General features: G+C 41.8%; 1 protein-coding gene across 1 annotated transcript in view; it reads right to left on the bottom strand.

Annotated features, from left to right (window-relative positions):
* Phlpp1 (PH domain and leucine rich repeat protein phosphatase 1) overlaps nucleotides 1–23,922 on the bottom strand; it is a 214,916-nt gene extending 190,994 nt beyond the window's left edge. The window contains exon 1 of the mRNA XM_021198051.2: nucleotides 22,264–23,922. Within this exon, the coding sequence (XP_021053710.1) occupies nucleotides 22,264–23,710 (1,447 nt within the window). The 5' untranslated portion in view covers nucleotides 23,711–23,922. The remainder of the gene's footprint in view (nucleotides 1–22,263) is intronic.
* Between the last annotated feature and the right edge of the window lie 661 nt (nucleotides 23,923–24,583).

The following is a 24,583-nucleotide window of genomic DNA, read 5'->3' as shown; positions in this document are numbered from 1 at the left end:
ATAAAGTAAATTAAAGAATTCTAAACTGAAATTTCAAGAAATCTACCCACAGATTTGCATGTTATTAATGTAAAGTATGCCTAGTACTTTACTGCATTATAATAACGCACCATAATAAAAAATCACCTTTAAAAAATCGCCTTTAGCACAACAATGGAAGAAGCAGAAGTAATAACATGGCTAAAACTTCAAACATCGTTGTGTCCCATGATGGTGTTTCTTGTAATTTCTCTCCCAGTCGTTTCCTCCTTTGCTCATTCAATGAGAACAGGTGCACTTAACTATAGAACCAGTCTGCTAAGCATTAAAACTATAAATAGCAATTTCCATAGCATAGTGGAGAGGGCCCTGAAAATCAAGCATACAGTACTAAAGCTGAGTAAGGCTTATGATGTACAAAGCACAGAGCATCAGCTGGCCTTCTGACTCCTATTAGAATGCACATCAATTCAAACAAAGCAAATACTATCTTGCGGGGAAACATGCACAAAACTTAAGTTATCAAGCACCCGACTAGAGAAGCACCGTAGAAAATAATTTTGGTTGCTGTTGATCAGTGTTCACAAACCCGTCAGCCAGCTCTCAGAACCAAGCAAGAGAACCACACAGGTGGATGAGGCAGAAAAACAGGTATCCAACTGAACAGTCACAGCCAACGGTGGAGCTACCCAAGCCCAGCGCACCAGAACAAGAGCTTAGAGATTCTTATGGGAAATTTACAGGGTTTAACCAATGACAATTAATTGTGAAAATTTTCAAACTGTGTCCACCAAACACAGCAGGTACTGTGTGCTACATGCACTCCGGTGCTCCAGAGCCCACACTTCTCTAAGTCTTCCACAAGCTGCACGTGAGTTATACTAATTAATTAGTTTCTAATTAATTTAAAAGTTAGACTTTTCCATAGTAAAGAAATCCTAAAACCGTTTTACCTCTTTCCTGTTCCTGATAATTTGATGTCTTCAAAAGTAAGGAGATGATTCAGAAGGATTAGGACAACCAAGAATGAACATGTCTTTATCCTTCAATCACAGCCTAGTAGTTTGGGAGCACCCAGTGTGGCAGGTGAGGAACAGCAGGTGGCTGGGGCAAGCTAGGATGAAGAGAAGCAGCTCCTTGTGCTCTGGACTTGTCTTCCTCCTATCCCTCCTACTGTGGTGATAAAAAGAAAATTTACAACTTGATTGATGTCTACTACAACTGACCTTAAAAGGGATATCCTTAAAAGAAAACTTTAAAAAAAAAAATGGAATGATTTATTATTCTTAAAATCAATTCCAAAACACTAACCGTGCCTCTAAGACCTATGTCATCAGACACAACAAAAAATGCAAACTGGTCTATTCTGTACTATATTTAAGGTAGGGGAATAGATCTGTGAACAAAATGTTATACAAGCAGAAGCAGCCATGCCCCCACGCCCTCCCCACCTCCGTAAGTGACTCCACTGAGGTTCCTGCTGTCTGCCAATAGTCCCAAGGCTTCCCCTACATCCTTAAAGATGCTGAGTTTCCAGCCTCAGGCCTTCAGCCTCCGTACATCTGCCCCTCTACCTGAACATGTTCTCATGTATCATTTATTCCAAGCGCCATCTAAAACTCAGTGCTCGCAGTAAGGATCCACAGCATACCCTACCCCTGGGGCACATATCACAGTTACAACTGACTCTTTATAAAGTATTTAGTAATTTTCTGAGGAGAATGGGAGGTGAGACATGGTCTTGCTCTATAGAACAGGCTGGCTGTGAATTTGCATCAACTTTCCTTTTTTGTTTCCTAAGTGGTAAACTGCAGAAAGGTGATACCAGATTCGGCTTAATATTTGGTAAAGCCGCCCTTTACTTTGAAGTCCTGAGAGCAGGGGCCTTATCTATCTGATTATAGACTGACATTTTATAAGCACCAAGTTCAAGAAACCATAAAGGAAAGAGGAAGAATGCTCCTTGTGCTTTTCTCATGACAATCAGTGTCCTTGTTCAAATTGGTTTAATCTTCTGAAAAAGCCGGGGCTGATTCAAGTTTTCCCTCCACCTCCAAAACACCTTATACCACCTTGAAAGTAGAGGCAAGCACTCTATAACTGTTTGAGATGACAGAGGGGGTAGGGGCACTACAGTATCTCCTATTTTTTAAGTTCCTGTTACCGTTGATCAGTGACTTTTGAACACAAATAAAACTTCATGCCAGTAACTGCTAAGCCTGTAAATAACAAAGTTCCTGTGTGAATAACAGCAAAACTGTGCAGCTCTCCAGTGCAGGGGGCAGTCCTGTCAGGATTCCAGGGCCTCCTAAATTGAGCTCAATTCCCCAACCATTCTGTCTGGCGATCCATCATGCTTCGTGTGAAGAATTAACACTCACGATTCTTCTGAATGGCTGTTTTAGTTGTAGTTGTAGTTGTGGCCAGGTAGTTAAGCAATTAACTAGAAATTATGGAAGCTGGGGTTAGGGAGATGGTTCAATCAGTAAAGAGTGTGTACACAGGGTAAAGACACAAGTCTGCTGCTTAGCAATGAGGTACGGGGGGCACATGCTGGCCACCGTGGCACGGGCAAGAGTTTCTTCCATAGTCCCTAAGAAGTTTATTGTTAGAAATTTATGGAAGCCAGGGCAGGGGAGATGGGACAATTAGTAAAGTGCTTGTCACACAAGCATGATTGCTTGAGTTCAATCCCCAGCACCCAGGTAAAAAGCTGAGCATGGTGATACAGGCTTGGAAACCAGCACTGGAGAGGCAGAGGCAGGATCCCCAGGGCTTGCTGGCTACTCCAGCCCAGACTAGAGCCCCAGTAAGAGAGAGGCTCTCAAAAAGAGGTGGACACAACTGACCACTAATTTCCATATACATATACATGCAGATAAGAAATATATAAAAATATTGAAACTTGAACATAAAATAGTCAAATGACCTAGGAAATTTTATACATATTTGAGGAATTTATTCTTAAAAGCAATCAAAATAATGTCAAAAGTTCATTTTGAAATATCTGCATATAGTCCAATAATGAGCACAAAATAGGAATTCTATGCTTATAATTAAGGAAAATCACATGTTCATTAGTTTCTTGTCAGTATTTATTATTTAGAATACATTAACTCTCCACTATGTCATCTGGTTTGCATACATGCACACATATACATATATGCTTAAATTTTATCATGGTCTTATACTAAGTTTGAAAACAGATTTAAACTCTAAATCACTTTATTAATCTAAAAATGAAAAATCACATTCACCAAACAGCTCTTATCTGAAAATATAATCAAGTCATAGGGGAGAGGAAAAAAGCCAAAATTTTGTCAAAAGAAATCCAGAAGTGATTATACAAACAAAAAAGAAACAATAGAGAAGGCATAATCCCAGTCTCTTATTTACTACAGGACAGAAAGCATCTGACCACGCTGCTGCCTCCTGTCCATCTACGCCTCTCCTTCATACACTCTTAGAAAGAGTGAGGAGAGAATCAGAAACTGCTATCAAAACAACCTGCCCCAATGCAAACGCAGCCAAATCTACAAAACCATGCCTGGCAATCTGTTCCTAATCTCCTCTTTATCCTCACCCTCTTTCCAGTGCACTGTGACACACACACTGAGCCCCAAAATGCTCACCCTTTAGAAAATTCAGCACCAGTTGAACAGTCAAGAATTCTCCACATTTAAGGGTAGACTGATCAGCTGATTGGCTGATTTAAGAAAAGGTACAATACAATAAATATGAAGGCTTGGTGCCCCCTTCTGATTCACTAAAAAGTCTGAAGCCAACTGAGTCTGAACTCTGAACTCTCAGAAAAACAATTTTTTCCTTTTTAAAAAAGGAAGTATTTTGTTTTATTTATGGGTATTTAAGTGAGCATGCTTGAGTTGTTTTGCACCACCTGTGCATGGAGGTGCCTGTAGAGGCAAAAAGGGGTCATGGTCCACTGAAACTAGAGTCTCAAGACAGTGTGAGTCCCCTGACATGGATGCTGGGACCAAGCCCAGGTCCTCTGTGAGCAGTGAGTACTCCTCATTGCTGAGCCCTCTCTCCAGATCCAAGAACTGTTTTCCTTCACTCATCCTTCTGGCTCAAGGAAATGTCTGGATGGTTCAAGGTTAACATGGATCCAAGTGAGTTCTGCCTCCTATTGTTTCTTCTAGGAATTTCCTTCCTTTGTTTTTCTTCTCCATTCATCCATCATCCTTTGCCTCTGTCTCTTTCCTTCATCTCAGAACAGTAACAATGTTCCTCTCAGGACCTTTTACCTCTCTTACATCTTGTATGTGCTCAACCTCACAACCTGTAGAGAGTGCAGTTCCATAAATCTTCACTCAAGGAAACTAAACTTCAGATCAATACAAAGACTTGGTGATTCAACGCCGTTTCCCACTGCTAACGCTTTGACAGATACAACACCAAAAGTTGGCTATTAACTGCCTATCATATAGACTACATCTCTTCTGTGTTTGACTTTTTTTCACTCAATATTAACCCATCAACGCTTTTTAAATAAAAGCATTCCTCAGAGCTGCTTCCTCAGAACTATGTACACCCTGTGTAACACTCTTCACTTATTCCTTTGTGTCAACTTGACCTAAACAAGAATCACCTGGGAAGAAGGATCACTAATTAAGGAACTGCCTCCATCAGGTTGGCCTGTCACCTTAATTAATGATTAATGTGAGAGGACCCAGCCCATTGTGAGCAATACCATCCCTGGGTGGGAGGTCCTGGGGTGTGTAAGAAAGCAGTCTGAGCAAGCCTGTGAGCAGTGTTCCTCCACTCTCATGGTTCAGTCCCTGCCTTAGGTTCCTGCCCTAACTTTCCTTCACGACAAACTATCCACTATAAATTAAATAAACACCTTCCTCTCCAAGCTTCTTTTGGTCAGTGTTTAATCACAGTGATAGAGATGCAAACTAGGGCACTACACTCCCAGATTCCACCAAAAGCTTTAATGCTTTAATATAAATGATGTCTGAGCTTAGACATACCTGATGTCCTTTAGTATACCACACTGGACATATTCAAATTCTAACTCATCTCTCCCCCTCATTTAAAGACTTCTTAAGAGTTGATTAATGGGATTGTACTCACTCAGACTAGACACCAAGTGAAACTGGCATCTAAAACCCTGTCAGTCTTGTTTGACTATTTCTCTACTTCCCATAAAGGAAAACATTCAAATTAGATCAGAAATTAATGTTTAAAAAGTCCTGACTACCCATCCCCTACAGACATATTACACACATAATTAAATACTAAAATCTATAATTCTATAGTCTAAACAATTCCTCTATGCCGGTGGATTTTTTTATCTATACAACATCATCCAAATATATTCAATAAACAGCCTAGAGGCCACAATAGCTAGGAATGTGGCCCAACATATAAATTCACTTGAAACATGAAGAGTTTTGGTGTTGTTTTGTCTTATTTTGTTTTGTAATTCAATTGTATAATTCCTGAGCATGAACTTGGTATGAAACAAAGTCAAGTCAAAGTACCAAAAGGTTGGATACACCCTTCCTCATGGAACAACTAGGTAGCTACAGAACTCCACCCAGGCCTTTTCCCACACACTCCTACTTCCTGGGTGACTCTTCCAGATCTTCAAAACCTCTGCCACCTACCCTAACCAAAACAGAGCTGGTTATTTTTCTATTTGGCATAACCACCATGCTTGTAAACCTTAAAAGTGGCAGAGTCCACACTGTTAATTCTTTTCTTCTTTCCTACTAGGCTGAACTCAGGCAAAGGCAACAAATCACATCTCTTGCTGGGAACAGGCAACATTAACATAAATAAATTCTGTAAGAGTTTACTAAATGTTCCACTTGAAGAAGACCCCAGTCTCCAGGAACTTCCTCCAACTCACCCTGCAGCCGACTGTCCATTAGTATCCTATAATACAAATCTAATCATGTCACCCTTCAATTTTACATATCAAAGCCCTGCTTGCTTACATGCTTGCATAGCATGAACACAACTCATCCAAGTGTGGATGAAGACTTTCTCCTAACTGCACAGATGGAATCTTCCTTCAGTTAACCTTCCACAGCGCCTCAGGAAGCCATGGACAATAGTGGCTAAGCTGGGCAATGCCAGCAGGAGTGACTCAGGAGGTGAAGGGGAACCAAGGACTCTTCCCACCCCACCCTCTATTTAGGAAGGTCACCAGTCAATGGACTCCAGGGTCTCTTGCAAGTAGTTAGAGCTGCTCTGTTAAGAACTACATCTACTAAGCTTGGAGGACAATGGTCAACACTTCTGTACCTTTCATATCCTGTCCACAAAGTAGAATCATTCTACTTTCAGGAAGCTGGGTGGTAATTGTTTATATAAGTCCCCACCCCACTATAAAGGAAAGCATTGCCATTTAAAATAATACAACCTGAGAAGTCCATAAATAAAATATTCTTCTTAGACCTCTTCACTTGTGTCCCATAGCCATAGCCAGTACTCACATTTATTTTGTATTTTTAAAATGGACTCTTGTAAGATAACATAAGGCAATGTTTCTACCATCTTCCTGAGTCGACGCTTACACTAACCAGTAGAAAACAACAAAGCTGGACCAATTCTTAGAAGCTGGTATAAACCAAGGAAGGCTGCCAGCGGCGGGGAGGGCAGCAAGCAGCTCACTCATATCTCAGCAAAGGCAATGTGCCATCTGTGAAACAGAGCAGGAGGCAAACCGTCACTCATTATGCCACCAGCCTCTAACTACATGCCCAGTCCATACATCTTACTAAATGAGTGACACCTCACACCTACTACTTTCATAAATTGACCCACAATCCTCCCATTACCCAGACCACAAATTTAAGAATTTTGTGACTTCTACCAGCAAGACAGTCAATTAGCACGTGGATCTCAGGATGAAGTCATATAAGTCTCTGTTTTCCCTCCTTCTCTCTGAGTCACATCTGAATCTCACACAATCATTCCACCTCCAACTCCAAATCTCTCTACCCCCAATTTATTCAGCACTAGTACTTCTCAGAGTCTACAGTGCCCTGAGAGTCTGCATCCCCAACAAGTTCTGAGGAGCTACTGGTCCAAACAACGTATTTCAAGTAGCAAAACTCTGGAAATGCTGTCCTGGAACAAAGTGCTTACCTTCATAGCTTGCAGGCTAGGAGGATGCTAGATGACCATTTATCAAGAATTTCCTAATACTAGGATTCTGTGAGAAATAAGAAACTGGTCTGGTAGTGAGTAGGTTGTACAGATCAGTAATTCACTTAGACTAGGGAAGTGGAGGCAGGAGGATAGAGAGTTCCACGGCTAGCCAGGTTTCCGAAATGAATCTCTATCAGAAGTGAGGGAGAAAGAAAGGTGTAGTCTAGATGGCCTCTGAGCTCCTCCAGTACCAAGATTCTAAACTCTGGTATGCCCCCAAGGCTGCCTCCCACTTTGCCAGTAAAGCCTGGAAAACTATACTTGAGTAAACATTACACTATTCACACAGTTTCGCCTTGATAGCTGTCTACAAACAATGCTGGTTTATTCAAAAAGAGTTCTATAAGATAAAGAATATACTGTGCATAGATTAAATATGAATGTCCATATCAAAGTACCTTAAAGATAAATAAACATGATTTATGCCTTTATCCACCAGTAGAATCTGGAGGTAGACGCCAGGTAGGCTAATCGGTCAGTTCCTTAAAGCAGGCCTGCAAACCACTCTGTTTTGTGTGTACTAAGGGCAGAGGTGCAGTGACAGCTCCAATGGTCTATAATACAAGCTGACTCAGGCTAGAACACAAGCATCCTGACCAGACAGGACAACCCCTGCTCTCTGAAACAGTCTTTTGTTTAGTGTCTTTAGAACAGCCTTGTCCTCTTAAGCAGTTCCAAGATACACACTTACAAAGCGTTTGTCCTCCTGTATTAGAGAACAAGGGCTCATTGAGGTTCTGCAGTATAATCACAAGTGCCAGTAACTATCCTTCTTATGATCATACTGCTGATACCACGTCTGTTAAAACATCCCATGAAATCAGCCTGTCAGGTATGGAAACTGTGGTAATGAGTCAGCTAAAGTCTCTGTAAACATTTCCAGAGGGCAAATAGGTGCTAATGGTTGTGGAAAATGTATATTGGCAGATAATTAGCTTGAATTCTGTTCAGTCTGAATTATAAGTATTTTCATTTGACTTAGAAGCATGACTTATTTTTGTCAGACAAGATCAGAAATATTTTATGATATATGTCAGAATCTTACAGCTAATGTGGAAGAGCAAAACGAAGCTCTTCCAGGGTTGTCATTCACATTAATATATAAGGCAGCATTTCACAGAGCCAGCTAAGATGATAATTCATAAGACCTCATTAGTAAAGACTTCACCTTACCAATGAAAGCAAGTTGTCCTCTACCTAATGAGCAATACACATACATACAGATATACACACGCATATACTTGCATATCCATATATCCACATATACACATATATACATGCATATATATACATATCTATATATATTACACATATGCATATATACAAACACATGTATATATATATATATATATATATATATATATACACGTAAATATATGTATGCACCTATACATACACACATACACAAATAAACAAATGTAACAAAAAAGTTTAAATGCCCTACCTGTGGGCAATATTACAGACAGGAGGAGAAAAGACAGTATATTGGTTTTATTTATGTGAACACCTAAGAATTGTACTTTCTCCTAATCAACACATAGTTTAAAGGATAAAAAATGGTTCATGAAGTTTAAGACAAAGTCTAAGACTTTTTTTTAAAGCAGAAAGATCAGATTGTTATTCAAATTTTACATTAATGTGGTCCACACATGAAATTTAAATGCCTTCTTTCAAAACAGAAACATAGTATCTCCCATAAAACTCATAAATCCATATAAAAATAAAATGTGACAAGCCTTAAAAAAAAAGAAGAAGAAGAAGAAGAAGAAGAAGATAATGTCTTTCAGCATAACATGGGCCACTGCAAAGCTTCAGGCACACATTCACATCTAAGCAAAAGATATTAATAGATGCTTTCCCCAGAATCTAGACACTAACAAGCTATGATACAAAAGCAAGCCCCAAATAATTCAAACAAATAAAAATGCCTGGGTGCCTAGGGGAGAGCTTGGCAAATTTTAAAGATGAAATTGGAATGACTAACCGTAGCAATCTAAATGGACCTTGAACTAGAGCCTTATGGTTTCTCTAAACAAGCCAGATCCCAGAAGTAAGGCAGCAATTATTCCTTGTGGCCCTTCAAGGGCTCAAGCTTTCCCAGAGTGCACTCTGTGTAGCTAGGACCCTCCCTCTTTTTCTGCTATTAGAGTAACTAGTAAGAAACACCCCCCCCCCTTGCTTTAAAAGTATCACCTTTCTGTTGCAAATGTTACCAAGTCTCCCAAAAGTGCCCTCAAGTCTTTCAAGGCATCTTAGGTAAATCATATTAAACACCTTCTATGTTGGAGATATTCAGTAGTAACTACCAATTGAATGTGGTCCTCTATAACTGAGCATCAAGGCCAAAAACAGTATCCCCCCACCTTTCCTTAATGAGCCCTAATTAACACTCATTAACATCTGTGGCAATTTACTATTGCTAAAAATAATAGAACCACATTATGTTTACATAACATCTCACAGTTTACAAAGCACTTCCACATATATCCTCAAATCTCAACCTCACAAAGTTCTTTCAGATGGATTTTTTTTAATCGCTTTTCTCCCTCTCTGACAAATGAGGCTGGGGGGTTAAAGGACTTATTACAGGCATCACATCAAGTGGAGAGGCTCATGGTTAAACACAGGTCTCCAGTTTCTCAGTCAATGCTCTTCCCACCAAAAAGAAAACCCTAGCAATATGCGGCTAATTAGTACCTGCTTTGTAATACTGTGTTCCTAGGCAGTTTCCTTCAGGTCCCAATAGATCCTCAGCCAGCTTAAGCAGCAGGAAGTAAAGGAAGCAGAGCTGGTGGCACAGCCAGGCCTCAAGCCCAGAACCTAGAGCTCCAAGTCTGTGCTTCCAAATGCAGATGTAGCACACCTGACCACAGGGCCATACTGTTTTCTACAGCAGGTCAAAGAGGACACTAACTAGTGAACTAGTTGACCACGGCACCAGACACATGTGGACCTAAATTTTACCTCTGCCTTGCTGGCTAAACAAATCCAGTCAGCCTGCAAACTGGTAATTCAGTTTGTGTATCTGCAATACACATAGCACTATCTACCTCCTAGGGTTATGATGAGGATTAAATTAGTTAATATTTATAAAGAACTTGAAACATGGCCTCAAACTGTAATCTCTTTGCTAAGTAATTAAACTACTATACATTTTTTAGGCATTATACAGCAGGATACAACAATGATGAGGCAGTTTAAATCTTTTGCACTTAATTTTTCAAATTAAAAGAAGTGACCTCTGATTTGTTAGTGTAGAGGAAAAAAAGAAATGTTAATTGCTGTGCTTGTTAGGTTTTTTTTCTCAACTTGACAAAAGCTGGAGACATCTGGAAAGAGGGAGCCAACGTTGAGGAAATGCCTCCATCACTGAAGCCTGTGGGCATGCTGCTGGGGAATTTTCTCTATTATTGATTGATACAGGAGGGTGCAGGCCACTGTGAGCAGTGCCACCCTGTGCCAGTAAACAGTATTCCTCCTGGGCCCCTTCTCTGGTTCCACCTTCCACATTCCTGCCTCAGTTTCTACCCCTGATTGCCCTTAGAAAAAAACTATAAGCTGTGAAGTGAAGCACCCAAGTTGCTTTGGTCACAGTCCTTATCATAGCAACAAAAAGCAAACGACAACACTTGCACTTAACAAATCAGTCTGTCAACTAAAATTTTATTTCATTTAATGTTTCAGAGCAATGGGACTGTATACTCACCTTCTAAGCACGAAGTGTATTCAAATCTAAAGTCTACTTCCAGAAATGGAGATTTGGCACCTCAGCAACACAACTAAAAGCCCATGACCAAGTACAGTGGTCTATATACTTGGAATTCCAGCACTTAGCAGGCTAATGCTGGAGTACTGCTGCAAGTTCAAGGTCACCTTGAGCTACACCGGAAGACCTTGGCTAAAATAACCCTGCAGAAAAGAAAACCAGTTCTCTACCAAGTAAAACCTTATAAAGCCAAAGCGTGATAGCAGTTCAACTTATAGCTTGTAGACACTTTGTTATTAAGAATTGGTCACTGGGAGGCAGAGGCAGAGGCAGGTGGATTTCTGAGTTTGAGGCCAGCCTGGTCTACAAAGTGAGCTCCAGGACAGTCAGGGCTATACAGAGAGACCCTGTCTCGAAAAAAACAAAAAAGAATTGGTCACTACATTTTTAAAGCTGCTTAACAAATATGGTAAGATACTCTAATTGAATCTTCTACATTTAATATCATTGCTTCATCCTTCCTCGGCCCCCACTAAATATCACTTCATCATTTCTGGGAGTTCATGTACAGCAGTTTGCATGGGAACACTGGTCCCAGTAACACAATGCTCTCCTATATCAAATCAGAGTTCTTTCAAATTACTCTTTTTATAATGTGTGTGTGTGTGTGTGTGTGTGTGTGTGTACAGTCACAAGCATATATGGAGGCTGAGGACAACCCTAGGTGTCATTCTCAAGAATACTACCTAACTCCTTTCAAACAATGTCTCTGTATGACCTTGAGTTCTTCACTGGGGTTAGGGACATTGCTCAGCACACATGAGCCACTGGATTCAATCTCAAGTACCAAAACACAGTAATAGTAATTGCGATTGGTTCATGGCCACTCTTCATGTACCTACTTCCCAGGTCAACCAAAGAAAACCTCAGAGTCCCAATGGCAGACAGGCCTCCTGACTCTAAAAGACAACATAGCCTTACTTTTTCCAAATCCCAAAGATAAACCTCCTGTAGTTCACAATAGCCATCGGTGTAATTCAGATTTCTCCACAAAGAAAAATAGAGGAATTTTCTATTTAAATGCAAATAAGAAACTGAGATTTATGCCTAATGAAAAGGAAATTATTCCAAGATTTCAAATTTGAAACATAGAATCATGTTTCTAAAGTGAAGGGAAGGAGGGATGGATATGACCATGATACAGCAAGTTGGCTCATTGAGTAAAGATATTCGCTACCACACCTAACAACCTGAGTTCCGTCCTGAGCTAGAGAGATGGCTCAGTGCTAGAACACTCATTGTAGGCCCGCATGGTGGTGTCACTTGGGTGACAAAGGCAGGCCGCTCTCTGTAAATTCAAGGCTAGCCAAGACGTCCAGAACAGTCAGGGATACACAGAGAACCCCTGTCAAACAAAACAACCTCACTGCTCTTCCAAAGGACTGGGGTTCAGTTTCAGCACCTATGTCTAGTGGGCTCACAACCACCTGTAACTCCAGTTCCAAGAGTTCCTGACCTTGGCAGGTACTGAACACATGTAGTACAAATACATACAGTCAGGCACACACATGTACACAGAAAATAAGTATTTTTTGAAGTAATGTCAATGCATAAAATTAAAGCATAAAAAAGAAAATCAGTAGTAAACTAACTGAATAGCCTTTTCTCTCTTATTTTTGCCTCAACAAATTCAAATGTCACTGTGCCAAAAACACTCCATATCATAAATCTGAATTTCCTATCAAATAAAAAGCAAAAATCCCTGAGGAAAAGAGAAGCATTTTCAATGAGTAAAGAAAAAAATTACTCAATTTTAAAATTCAGGGACAACTTCAATTCCCTACTTCCCTACTTCCTATCTCAATCAAACAACAGATAGATAACAGAGATGACAGCAAGGGCTGTTTTTCAGTCTTGGGAAGATGAAGGCATTCCTAAGTATGGTAGGGCCTGAGAACTTAGAGGGAAAAACTGGGAAGAAGTGAATGAATAACAAAAATATTAGAGATTTGGGAAACAAAACTTTTCCCTAAATGAACCTCCCAAAGAGATTTATAAATCAAGAGAAAAGCGTCCCACCCAAGACAGATTAGTGACGTAAACAGGCACTCACATTAAGCTACCAATGTGGAGAAAGGCTCAAGAAAACATGAAGAGTAGTTTGTTAAGGTTTTTTTCTTCCTCGAGAATATGCTATGCATATACTTCACCCACAAATACAATCACCAACTCCTGCTGTCGACTACCTAAAAATGCAGTGGGGAAAATGTGTGTGGATGTGTGTGCCTAAGTTCAAGACAGAATAAGTCTGTTACTAGGGCAGGATTTATGCATAAAAGTTCCTTGTTATTTAAACCCAAAAGTCACCAGCAGTCAGGCCATCCCATTTTTCTAAGAAAACCATCAAGAAATCCCTCCCTTGCTTCAGCATCTGGGATACATCACTAAATCTTCCAGAAGCAATGTAACTCTGCCCTTTCATATCTTTGTACTTCTGCGCTTTGAAGGTTTCTCTTCTCATACTAAAAATGAACAGTAATTCTTCAAGGAATCAATTCACCAAACTTGAGACACATTAACAGGAAATCTTTCTCAAACCCTCTTAAAAATACCTAGAAATTTGTTTCCTGAGCTCACAAATTAAGTTTTTGCTATCACATATGATAGGTGGGTGGATTGATGAACGGATAAGATGGATGGATGGATGGATGGATGGATGGATGGATGGATGGATGGATGGATGGATGGATGGGATGATTGATAAATACCTCTCAAAGTAATTTTCATGATACAGACTTTAAAATCAATACATAACAGAAGTACAAATACCAATGAACAAAGTTTTTCAACTATTCCCACTACAAAGGCAGAACCATGAACAGGTACTTCAATAGAACTTAACATAGATACTAGAATAATAAACTGCATAATTAACTTTAGGTTAAATTATATTGAATTTTTAGTTTTTTACATGGAACAATTTATATGTTCCAATACAATAATAAATTTATAAGAACAATTAATATGGGATATTATAGTACACATATTCTTGGAAAGAAGTACTTCAAATCTACTCTAATTTATTCTGATTAATTTTTTTAATTCAATGATTTCTTTTTCCAACATTTCCATTCTTCTAGCTACTTCAACTTCAAAGTTGAAGCAAGCCCAAACTAATATTCTAAAACTCAGCCTCTTCTCAGCCAACTGGTTTAAGTTCTATCCTAAATCTCCCAAAGAGTAGGTAGCATCAAGAATGAAATCTAATTTCCCTCTGTGCAATGAGCACACAGCTGTCGGCTTCTCAGTTACAGGCTCTCCCCTTACAGTCTGTCACGGTGATATGCCACCTCTCAAAGGCACTGATTAGAAAGAAACACTAATAAAGAAACCAGGAATTGTGTAAAGGACAGTTATCAACCTTCATATTGAATAATTAAAGCATAAAGAACATCTAAAAATAGTTAATCTTATAAGCTCACAATGTGGAGAAAAGGATACTAGAGAACCTATCAAAATCTGGGTGTCCTCTTAATTCTGACTGAACTGATCTGAGTTTACTTTCCTCATCTAGTAAAATACAACAGTGCTAAATTACCTCAGTTTTCTGAATTCTATAATCTGATCAGAGTAGTGGGAATTTTCAGTCTTTTTAGTGCTTCTCCTCCTGCCATCAATCTCTAGGTACTAGGACACAGGCACACAGCTTACCATGAGCTACAACTCACCAACCAGAGCTAGAGAATGGCTTAATGGTTAAGAGCACTTGCTACTCTTTCAGAAGAGCCAGACTCAGTTCCCCAGCACCCACACTGTGAACAGCTCAAACTGCCTATGACTGTAGTTCCAGCATATGTGGTGGCTTCTTCTGGCTTTCCTGGATATCTACCTACCTACCTACCTACCTACCTACCTACCTACCTACACACACACACACACACACACACACACACACACACACACACAGGCGCATACACACACACACACACACACACACACACACACACACACACACACACACAGGTGCATAAACAAACATACATACACATAAAACAAATCTTAAAAAATATTCAACCAGCAGTTTTGAGCACTGAGTTCCTCTATACGTTATTACAGTAAGCTACATAAACCAGATTGTGAAGGGAACTTTATGAATCAATTAAGAAAAGAGTTTAACTTCAACTCACCTCTAGCATCCAGATTCTACTTCAGGAAATATCAATGGTGAAGAGAACAAATAAAACATTATTTATCTTCTTTAGTCTGAATTCTACCCAAACAGAAGTCTGCTTTGACTGCAATATATCAGATGCAAAGTCTGCTTTGACATCTAATATATTAGATGTAAGTTCTTTCTAGGTGATTTGACAGTTTTGAACCAACAATACAGAACTCAAAACAACTACAACTTTCATATCCATCTAAAAGTAGTCTACAACTTTCAGACTCTACATCAATTAGGCTTCCTGATAGAGTTTCAGTACGCTAAGAATCAGAAGAGATCTTGGACTTGCTTGCCCTGTTTCTATGCTCATCGTTTTACAGATGAGGAAATCACAGCCCAGCGTAGGTTCAAATGAATATCCAAGGATTCTGCTACCTCAGAAGAACAGAAAGATTTCATGGTCAAAGCCATAGTAAGCTATAGAGAAAGCAAGACCTGTCTCACAAAGACAAAGGGCTAAAGATGAGGCTCAGCAGTGTAGGACTCCTGTGTAGTATGTACCAAAGGCTTTAGATTCCCTCCTCAGCACCAGGAGGGAAAAAAAAAAAAAAAGTCACCAAGTCGTATCAAGTTTGCCAACTCGCAGAACAGACTGGTTTCTCAAAAACACACTACCATTTCCTCCCCAAACTATGAAATAAGAGGAGACTTTTACTCCCAAATGTTTGTACTTTGATAAACATTTAGTTTACTTACTCCCTGTCCCCCAAAACATACACAGAGCACCAGCCAAACGCAAGAACCACACGATGTAGCTTCAATAACAAGGCTGCAAGTAGCCTCACCCTCCATATGCATGGATAAGAAAAAAGAAAGCTCCCCCAAAGGATACAGTTCTCATAGTAAAGCTCAAAAACTCAATCTGTTTATAAAATGTCAAAATCTGGACCAATGTTTCAGAAGTTAATTAATATTAAACCAATAAACACGTAATGAAAAGCAGCACGGCTCATGCATACTCTGGCTACATCTAAAACTATGCCTGGTACTTGACAAGAAAGTCCAAGTGTCCCAACACATCATTAACCGAGGCAGGAATATGAAAAGATCTATTCTCCAAGCGTTGCTAACCGCACATGTGCAGTACAAAACACACTGACAAACCTCTTCCTGATTGGGAAAAAGGAGAAAAACTAAAGGGAAACAAACAAACAAAACTGCCATTCAAATCCACTTATACTTTAAATTTCTAAATAGAATTTTCACTGATTATTGAAATGCCTCACAACTAAATTATTTCACATTATATTCAATCTTCAATTGAATATATCTATATAACTGGAAATAAGACTAAATTTTTTTTAGTCAGGCTTCATTTAGAAATGAAGTTTATCACATGGTGGAACTTGTGGCTCTAGCTATTTATACTGGAAATTTCTTCTTTTTTTGCTGAAATATTCATTTTCAAATGCAAAATATATACTATATACAAATAAAGCATTTTGCCCACTTTTAACACATCACTACAACTACAGAAGCCACTAGATATATACCTCATTCAATAAGACTTTATCATTAAATGTGTTCAGAATGAATAAAAACAGTATCAAATCTGAATATATGAGAAAATATTTCAACACAAATATGTGGGACAGCTATGCTTTGTCTCCATCTAACATACTAAAAAGCGTTCCAAATGACTCATGATAACAAGAAGATCATTACACTCAAAATATTTAAGCTGTGCTTTATCAATTGGTGACCACTATCATACATGATAAAAATTACTATATCACAAAACTTGAAAGAGCTCTGTCACGGCTAGCAAATAGCCTAACGTTCTATAATCACGGTACCATTAAAATTCATTCTTTCCAGATCCTGGAGTTGTCAGCTTCCTAGAGTTTTCTAAATCCTTAATTGAGGTTTCATGTAAAACAAAACAGTCAAACAGCCTTCGGTTAAAATACCTAAAACTGCATGAGGCAGGTGCTTGGTTTGCTTTGGTTATTAGGCCGTCTTTAGAACGCCAAAGGTAAATAGAAAGAGCCTGCCTTAGAGGTCCAGGACACTAGGCTGGGTCCAAGCCCTCAGTGCCGGAGGGTCTTTGAATGTGGGCTGGATCCAGGGACCTTCTCTTCCCAGAATGTGAGGAGGCACTTCGATAAGGCCTCTTTCTCAATTTTCACAAATGCCAGGTGTTTTTAAAGAAAAAGTTTTCCCATAGAGTGGACTTTCAGAGTTTATAATTAAGCCTACTCCTGTCCAGACAGACTGGACTGCATAAAATGTGACACCTAACAAAATCATTAAATGCACACTGCCTCATTTGACAGGTGTCTCATTAAATTGATCTCAATGGTGAGGTATGAGATGCCTTTGAAAGAGAGGAGCTGTTTACTCTAGGGAAACTTTGAGGGAAATTTTTTCTCTCAAAGTCCACAGAGCTCAGTCACGTGAAACAGAAGACATTAATAGTATGTGGCACATCAGAAATCTCTGGCCATGGGAGAAATGCCTCTGTGTGCATGTGTGTGTTTAACACATCCCTGGAGACCCACACAGGATGGAAGTCAAAAGAATCAGGACACACTCCACCAGCTGCTTAACGAAATTACACAAACCAATTCAAGAAATAAGCAAAAATACCAAGATTCATACAAGGCACGGACCCTATCTGATGTCAGCGAATGTTACCTTCCTAATAAAACAAAAGCTAAATTCAATTTTATAAGAAGAACAAACACATCTTACGCAACTGTTTAAGGCAGCTGATTTATTTGACAATCCATTTGGCTTTCTGGACTGACCTGTGAGCCTCACACATACTAGGTCTGCACTCCTGATTAAATCTTACCTCACGAAAAAGCTAAAACTTATAACCTTAGACGTCACACAGACTGATTTATACCTGTCTCCCCTCTACAATCATTCTTATGAATATAAAACACCACCATTTTCAAAACACTATAGTAAAATTCAAAGAATGCTTGCTCCCTATCTCTTACACACCTAAGAATTACAAAATGGTACAAGAAAATGTCAAAACACTATTTATTGTTAGAGTACTGGTAATTCTAATTTCAAATGCATATACGCTTTAGTGATGTGTATTTTCATTGCTTTAAAAGGAAAGATCACATAAACCCCCACTCTCAAGTTATCTGTTCAGATAATTTCCCAATAAAGATTTAACAAACAAGAATACTTGGGTAAAAAAACTAATAACTCCATAGCCTTCTCAACCTTAAGTATCACAATTTATAACCAGAATACTTAGACTATTTCAATACTTTCTGTACTGTGCTCAGTTGTCAATCTCGGTTCTTTACATTTTTAAAGGCCATGTGATAAAAATAGTCATCTGCACTTTACAAGGAACCCCACATAGGACAAACTGGTAATAGCACCTCATTATAAACATAGCATGTTTTCTGAGAGCTTTTAGGGAAAATTCAAGTGTAAATGAAATTCAGCACCAATTCATAGAAAGTGAGTTGAATTACAAAACAGGGAAGCTCTGCTCCCTAATCTCAGCTCGCCAGGGGCTGAAGCCCACAGCAAGCATCAGACAGGCAGTCTGAAAAGAAGGCTGACACCAGGGCCTCCTCCCTAATGGAGCTGGAAGAGACAAATGAGATCATTTAAGTGAAGCCCTTTCATATCCTAGAAGACAATCAAAGCCCAATGCATGGGAGTTATCAAGCCATAGTCAAAAGATTCACATGCTTCGTGTGAAAAAAGAACAAATATATGAACATAACAAAGTGGTAAGCACAAAAAAACAACAAAATCAAGTAAAACCCTTTGTACTTTCAAAGCACTATTGAAGCTCACACTGGAGTTACATGCTCAAACCATACTACTTGCTCGGTACTACTGTAATTACAGTAATAACCTGCTTATCAATAAGTACGCTGTTGATGATAACCACCTGTTTTTTATGAGATCATGTAAGGACTGAGCATCTCCAGAAGAGAAAGAGTAGAAATGTGGGAAGGACAGCTGGATGACTACCACAGAAGCCCACATAAAGACACCTTCCAAAATACTCTAGGTGCGAGGTGTGTTCTCCTCTCTGGCAACACTCTTCCTTGTTGCTATGAATTGAACTAAGCAGGCAACTGTAGCTAAAGTAAAAGATAATGAAAAACATTTAAGTAAGACTTTACTACTGCCCTATGACACAGATGCCCCAGGGAGTCCTGAACAAAACAGCTCATTCATGCTAGGTATTCATAACTTAGATCAGGTAACTGAATTCCTAAAATTCTTTTAACTTAAAATTACACGTCCAGGTAAAACTTAAGGTGCAAGATTTTTTAAAGGACATTAAACATTAGCATAATTAGCAAACTTGAGGAAACATTAGATAAAGCCAACTCAATTTCCTAATATTTTGAAACTCAAAGAATGCTTTTGTCGTAAGTACAGTATTAATTTTCAAACTAAGTTTTCAGTAACTGTAATTAGGTAGTACTTCTCATCCACACTGACTTCATTTAAAGACTTTCATTTTACATTACCCCAAACAATTCAAAGTAACTGCAAATAGCTTTCAAGGCCCTTCAACAACCTGAGAAAGATTATAAGCACTGTAATGGTTTTGAACAGTGACCTTCAAAAGAGAATGGAAGTTCTCTGCTGGACAAGGACTTTGTGAAAATAAGAAACCAGGTAGTTGAGAAGGTAAAAACACAGATAGTGATAATGTGCTCAATTTAAACATAGGGAAATATTTTCAAGCAGTCTCAAACTTCCTAGCTATCTTTAATTCCACTTAACTCCACTAGAAAAGACGTGCAACAATAAATTCAAGAATACACTACATATAAAATTATAAAGCAAATCAATACAAAATTTTCCAGTGTCTTCTTAAAGGAAATCATTTAAAACATACATGAATTATCTTCTCGCTAAACAAAAGCACTATCAAAACACAACAGCCTGCTTTTGGCTGCCCTATATTCCGCTGGAGCACAAAAGCCATTTCTAGGAATCTTGTCAGCCTTGGGTAAGCCTTTACCATATGTCCTCACAACTTTCAAACTATGTGAGACCACCTTTCAGCAGCACCCTTCTGTTAGTAACAAACATCCTTGCAAAAACTGAAATAGCATCTAGTGATGCTAAGTTTTGTTCTATGACAAACATCAGTACAGAGATGCTCAGTATATTATATTAAATTAGGCTTAAAGTAAGTCCAATTTCACTCAAATACCAAAATAGGCAATCCCACATCTTTCCAACAGTCACACATCTTCCTTCTACAACACAAGCACACAGGCTTCAGAGGCAAGAATCGGTTGGATAATGTGTGTAGGGCATCCTCATTTTATTAGTTGCTTTTATGAGCATATACATAGACGCCTGCATCTATTTATGCTGTGCTAATAGAAACAAAGCAGTAAATTCAGAAGGAGGTAACAATTACTACTTGTTCATAAACAAACAAAAAGGTTACACATTTAAGATTTAGCCAGAAATCAGATCACTTTTCAACTGAGATGAAAAAAAAACTGCTTAAAGCCCACTCAGAATATTTTAAGCACTTCTGAAGACAACCAAAATCTCAGAACTGTGACATCCCAACCTTCCAACAGCTATTTATCCTGATCAGCATCCAGTCATGAGCAAAGCAGAGAAAAGCCTCCTCCATCCATTGAGGCATACTCTAATACTACCCATCACATAGTCCTTGTGTTATTCCCATTTCCCTCTCTGTGATTAAGAGTGTCATTCTCATCTGAAAATAGTCCCCTTTCCAAGTATGGTACTATTTGATGCCTCTGAAAAAAAAAAAAAAAAGTATTTCACCAGTCACATGAGCCATGGAAGAAAAAGATACAGTTGTTGCTGCTACACTTTTCTAGACCAAAATAAACAAACAAACAAACAAACAAAACATTAAAGGGCATATCATCCATTAAGATATTAGTTCCAGGAAAATGCTATTGTATTACAATTTAGTTTTCTTTATAAGGAAAATATTAATCAAAATATCAGAAAAGCTTCAATAAAACATAAACATCTCATCCAGGGATGAGGTCTTGCATTATCAATGTAATTGATAAAGACTCATTCATTCAAGCCAAACTGCAACTAGGGCACATGTTGAACTAAAACCAAAACACTAATGTGGAAGAAGCAATCACAAGGACTATGTGATGGGTAGTATTACAGTATGCCTCAATGGATGGAGGAGGCTTTTTTCTGCTTTGCTTATGACTGGATGCTGATCAGGATAAATATCTGTTGGAAGGTTAGTATATACACCTAAATGTAACACTAAAAGTTTTATTGCTCTTAAGCTAGCTAAGTTCTGACTACTAAAAACTCTTTCAACCAGAGAATGCAATAACTTACAAAGCTCAAAAACAATAACCAGTAGCCATGTAACCCCACAACTTAGTTCCAGCCAAAAGGAGAAACTGACTGGTCACACTTGAACAGATACTAAAAACGCTAGAGAGGAGCTCAGGCCATATAAGAAGCAGGAATCACCAATATTATTAAGTCTAGTCTGTTTCAAGTATCTCCGAAGTTCTGACAATAAAAGCTATAAGTCAGAAACAGGCCAACTCATTTTTTTACGCAAGATTCAGACTTGGAAACTGAAATAAAACAATGAAAGAGGGACGAGGTTAAACAGCACTCAAAACAGCGAACGTACCCACTTCTCGGGTGTCTGTGAGGACTCAGTGAGCAAATACGCATGGCAGACAGGGGAACAAACATGAGCATCAGTTGACAAGAACAAAGTTCCCAGAGGCCCACACTGCACTTTACTGTCTATGAATGGTAAACTGTGGACAGTTGAATAGGGGAAGGCACTGTGGAACATTTTTCGTTGGTCGTTGTCCTCTGTCTATATTAAAGTGTCAGAGAGTTACCTGGAATCCCAAAACGCCTGCAACCCAACGAACCAGAGCAGAGGCCTGGAGAAAACCACTTTTAAAGTCACGGACTGGTACCCCTCTCGGGTGTTACCTGTTTCCTGTATTTCCAGGTGACTTGGTCACCTTGTCCACCTGGCTTTCCAACCTCAGGCCTGGACACTCTACTAAACCTTGCAGATTTAAAGAATGCTCAATTTAGTACTTGCACAGACGGCATGTGAACAAGCTAGAAAAGAGTGTCAGACAGACTCACCAGGCCCCTGGAATCATTTATCGCGATCCCTGCCAAGGTTCGAAGCCATACATAAGCATGCAGGCAACTTCCTTACCTGCATAGAATCGAATGAGGCAGCCAATCTCCGAGTCCATGCCTTCCTCCTGCACCCTCCACAGCTCCCCAAATCCCAGTTGGAAGAGGTAGTCATTTTGTATCTGCAATGGCTTCTCGTCCGCCTCCAGGCGCCTGGTAGTCTCTCCGTGGAGCTGTACATACAGAGAGGGCGGAGATGTCTTTTGCCCGGTCTCCCGTATCCTCCCCGGAGTCGACAGAGGACCGTCCGGAGCTGCAGCTGCCACCACCTTATCATCTCGGGGACCCTCGCCGGCCATCGCGCCAGTGCCGTCTACGCCCGTCGGGGCTTTTGGCTGCAGTAAAGCCGAGGTCTTCGGGGAAGGCGGCCGAGGCTGCGCGGGGCGGCCGGGGCGGTGGGGCATGGCCGGGTCAGTCTCTAGCTCCTCCGACGACGACGAGGAGCCGCCACCGCCGCTGCTGTAGGGGTCCAGCCGGTCCGACACGCTCTCGGCGCTGGGGCTCAGGCTGAAGCTCTCGGCGTCGGAGGCCGGGCGCGGGGCGCGGGGCGGGGAACCGGGGCCTCCCGCGAACAGCTCTCCGGGGCTGGAGTCCGAAGGCGCCGGGCTGACGCGGGGTGCACAGCGCGTCCAGGCACCCCCGGGCAGCGGCAGGTCGGCGGGAGGCGCGCGCGCAGGGCCCCGGACAGCACCAACGGTGCTGCTCGAGGGCGGTGGCTCCACGTCCGTTCCGAGCTCCCGGTCCGGGGTCTGATCGCTGGCGGCAGGGGCGGCGGCGGGAGGCGGCCCGTGGCCCAGCACCTTCACCACCCCGCCGCCTTTGTGGCCCAGCTGCAGAAGCCGGGCGGCCACCTCGGCGGCTGTGGTGTCCAGCGTGCAGAGCACTGGACGCAGGTAGGACGAGGCCATGTGGCGGTCAAAGACGTGCACACAGCCCCGCTGGAGTTGGTGCCTCACCCAGTCCCTGTCCGACGGCTGCAGCTGAAGCAGCTGCCGGTGCTTCAGGAGCAGCGTCTTCCTGTCCAAGCTCCGTGTGCACAGCGACGCCGAGGCCGAGCAGGACGCCGGGAGGCCGCCAGCGGCCGAAGACGCCGAGGACGGCGACGAGGACGACGAGGCGGCGGCGGCGGCCGACAGATTCCTCTTCAGCCGCCCTCTCTTCAGCAGCAGCGAGTTGGCGCCGCCGCCGGCCGCGGGCACCGGGGCGGCTCCACCGGCCGCGGGCTGGGGAGCCCCGCGCCGCCGCCTGCGCCCGGTGCCTCCCGCGCGGCCGGGCAGCGGCCCCGGCGGCGCCTCGCAGGGGGCCTCCTCTCGCGCCGCGCCGCCGTTCCCGCCGCTCGGGGCCACCGAGCTCAGCGCGGGATCCGGACTCCGGCCGCCCTCGGCCGCCGCCGCCGCCGCCAGGGCTTGGTCCTCACCCGTGGGGTCCGCGAGTCGCTGTGCCGGGGCTGCGGCGGCGGGCTCCATGGTAGCGGGGCTTCACGTCGCTCCCCCAGCTCCGGAGGCAGCGGAGGAGGAGGAGGTGAGGCGAAGGTGGGAGTCGGCGGCGGCGGCGGCGGCGGCGCGAAGAGAACGAAGACGCCGATGGCGTTCGGCGCGGCCGTTCCAGAGGATTATGTGGCGATCCGGAGCATTCCGTCGGTGTCTCGGTGTTCCATCCCGCGCGACGCCCGCCCGCTTCGCCGCCACCGCCCCCCCCCACACACACCCTCCCCGCGGGTCGCGGGCTCCCAAGCGCCAGGCCCCGCCCGCTGCTGGACAGCCTCAGCTCCCCAGAGCTGCGGCCGGAGCTCGCCTCATGAATATTAATGATGCGCGGGAAGGCGGGCGGTGGCGGGGCGGAGTTGATCATGAATATGCATCGTTAGCATGACGACATTTCTGCGGAGAGCGGGAGGCTAGGGGCGGGGCCTCAGGGTAAACAAACGTGACGCGTGCGTACGGGGGTGGGGCGGAGCTGTTTCCCTGGAGGTTTGTCCTCGCCAAAGAGGAGAGGCGGCGAGTGGGGCTCGCGTTGCACAGTGGGGGTTGTAGTTCAGGTTCGGGTAGAGCATACACAGAAGAGACCAATAGCGAACTACAAGACCCAGATATCGTCAGGCTCTGCCCACCCTCTCCTCCAGCTTCTGCCCCTTGTTGGTGGGTATTGTGCCCTCTGCTGTTGAACTCTGTGTCCTGTGAACGTTTTTCATTAACTTGATCCTCTCCTGCTTGCCAGAGGAGTTTTATTTTCCTGGCTAATTGAAATTGAGGGTTTTTAGGAACTCTAAACTCTAGGTAGGGCCTTTGTATGAGACAAAAATACATACACAGTTCACAGGATCGCTGTCCCAGTCTTCC

The sequence above is a fragment of the Mus pahari genome, chromosome 5, assembly GCF_900095145.1.
Source record: "Mus pahari chromosome 5, PAHARI_EIJ_v1.1, whole genome shotgun sequence".
NCBI lineage: Eukaryota > Metazoa > Chordata > Mammalia > Rodentia > Muridae > Mus > Mus pahari.
This window is presented reverse-complemented; position numbering and strand designations above follow the sequence as displayed.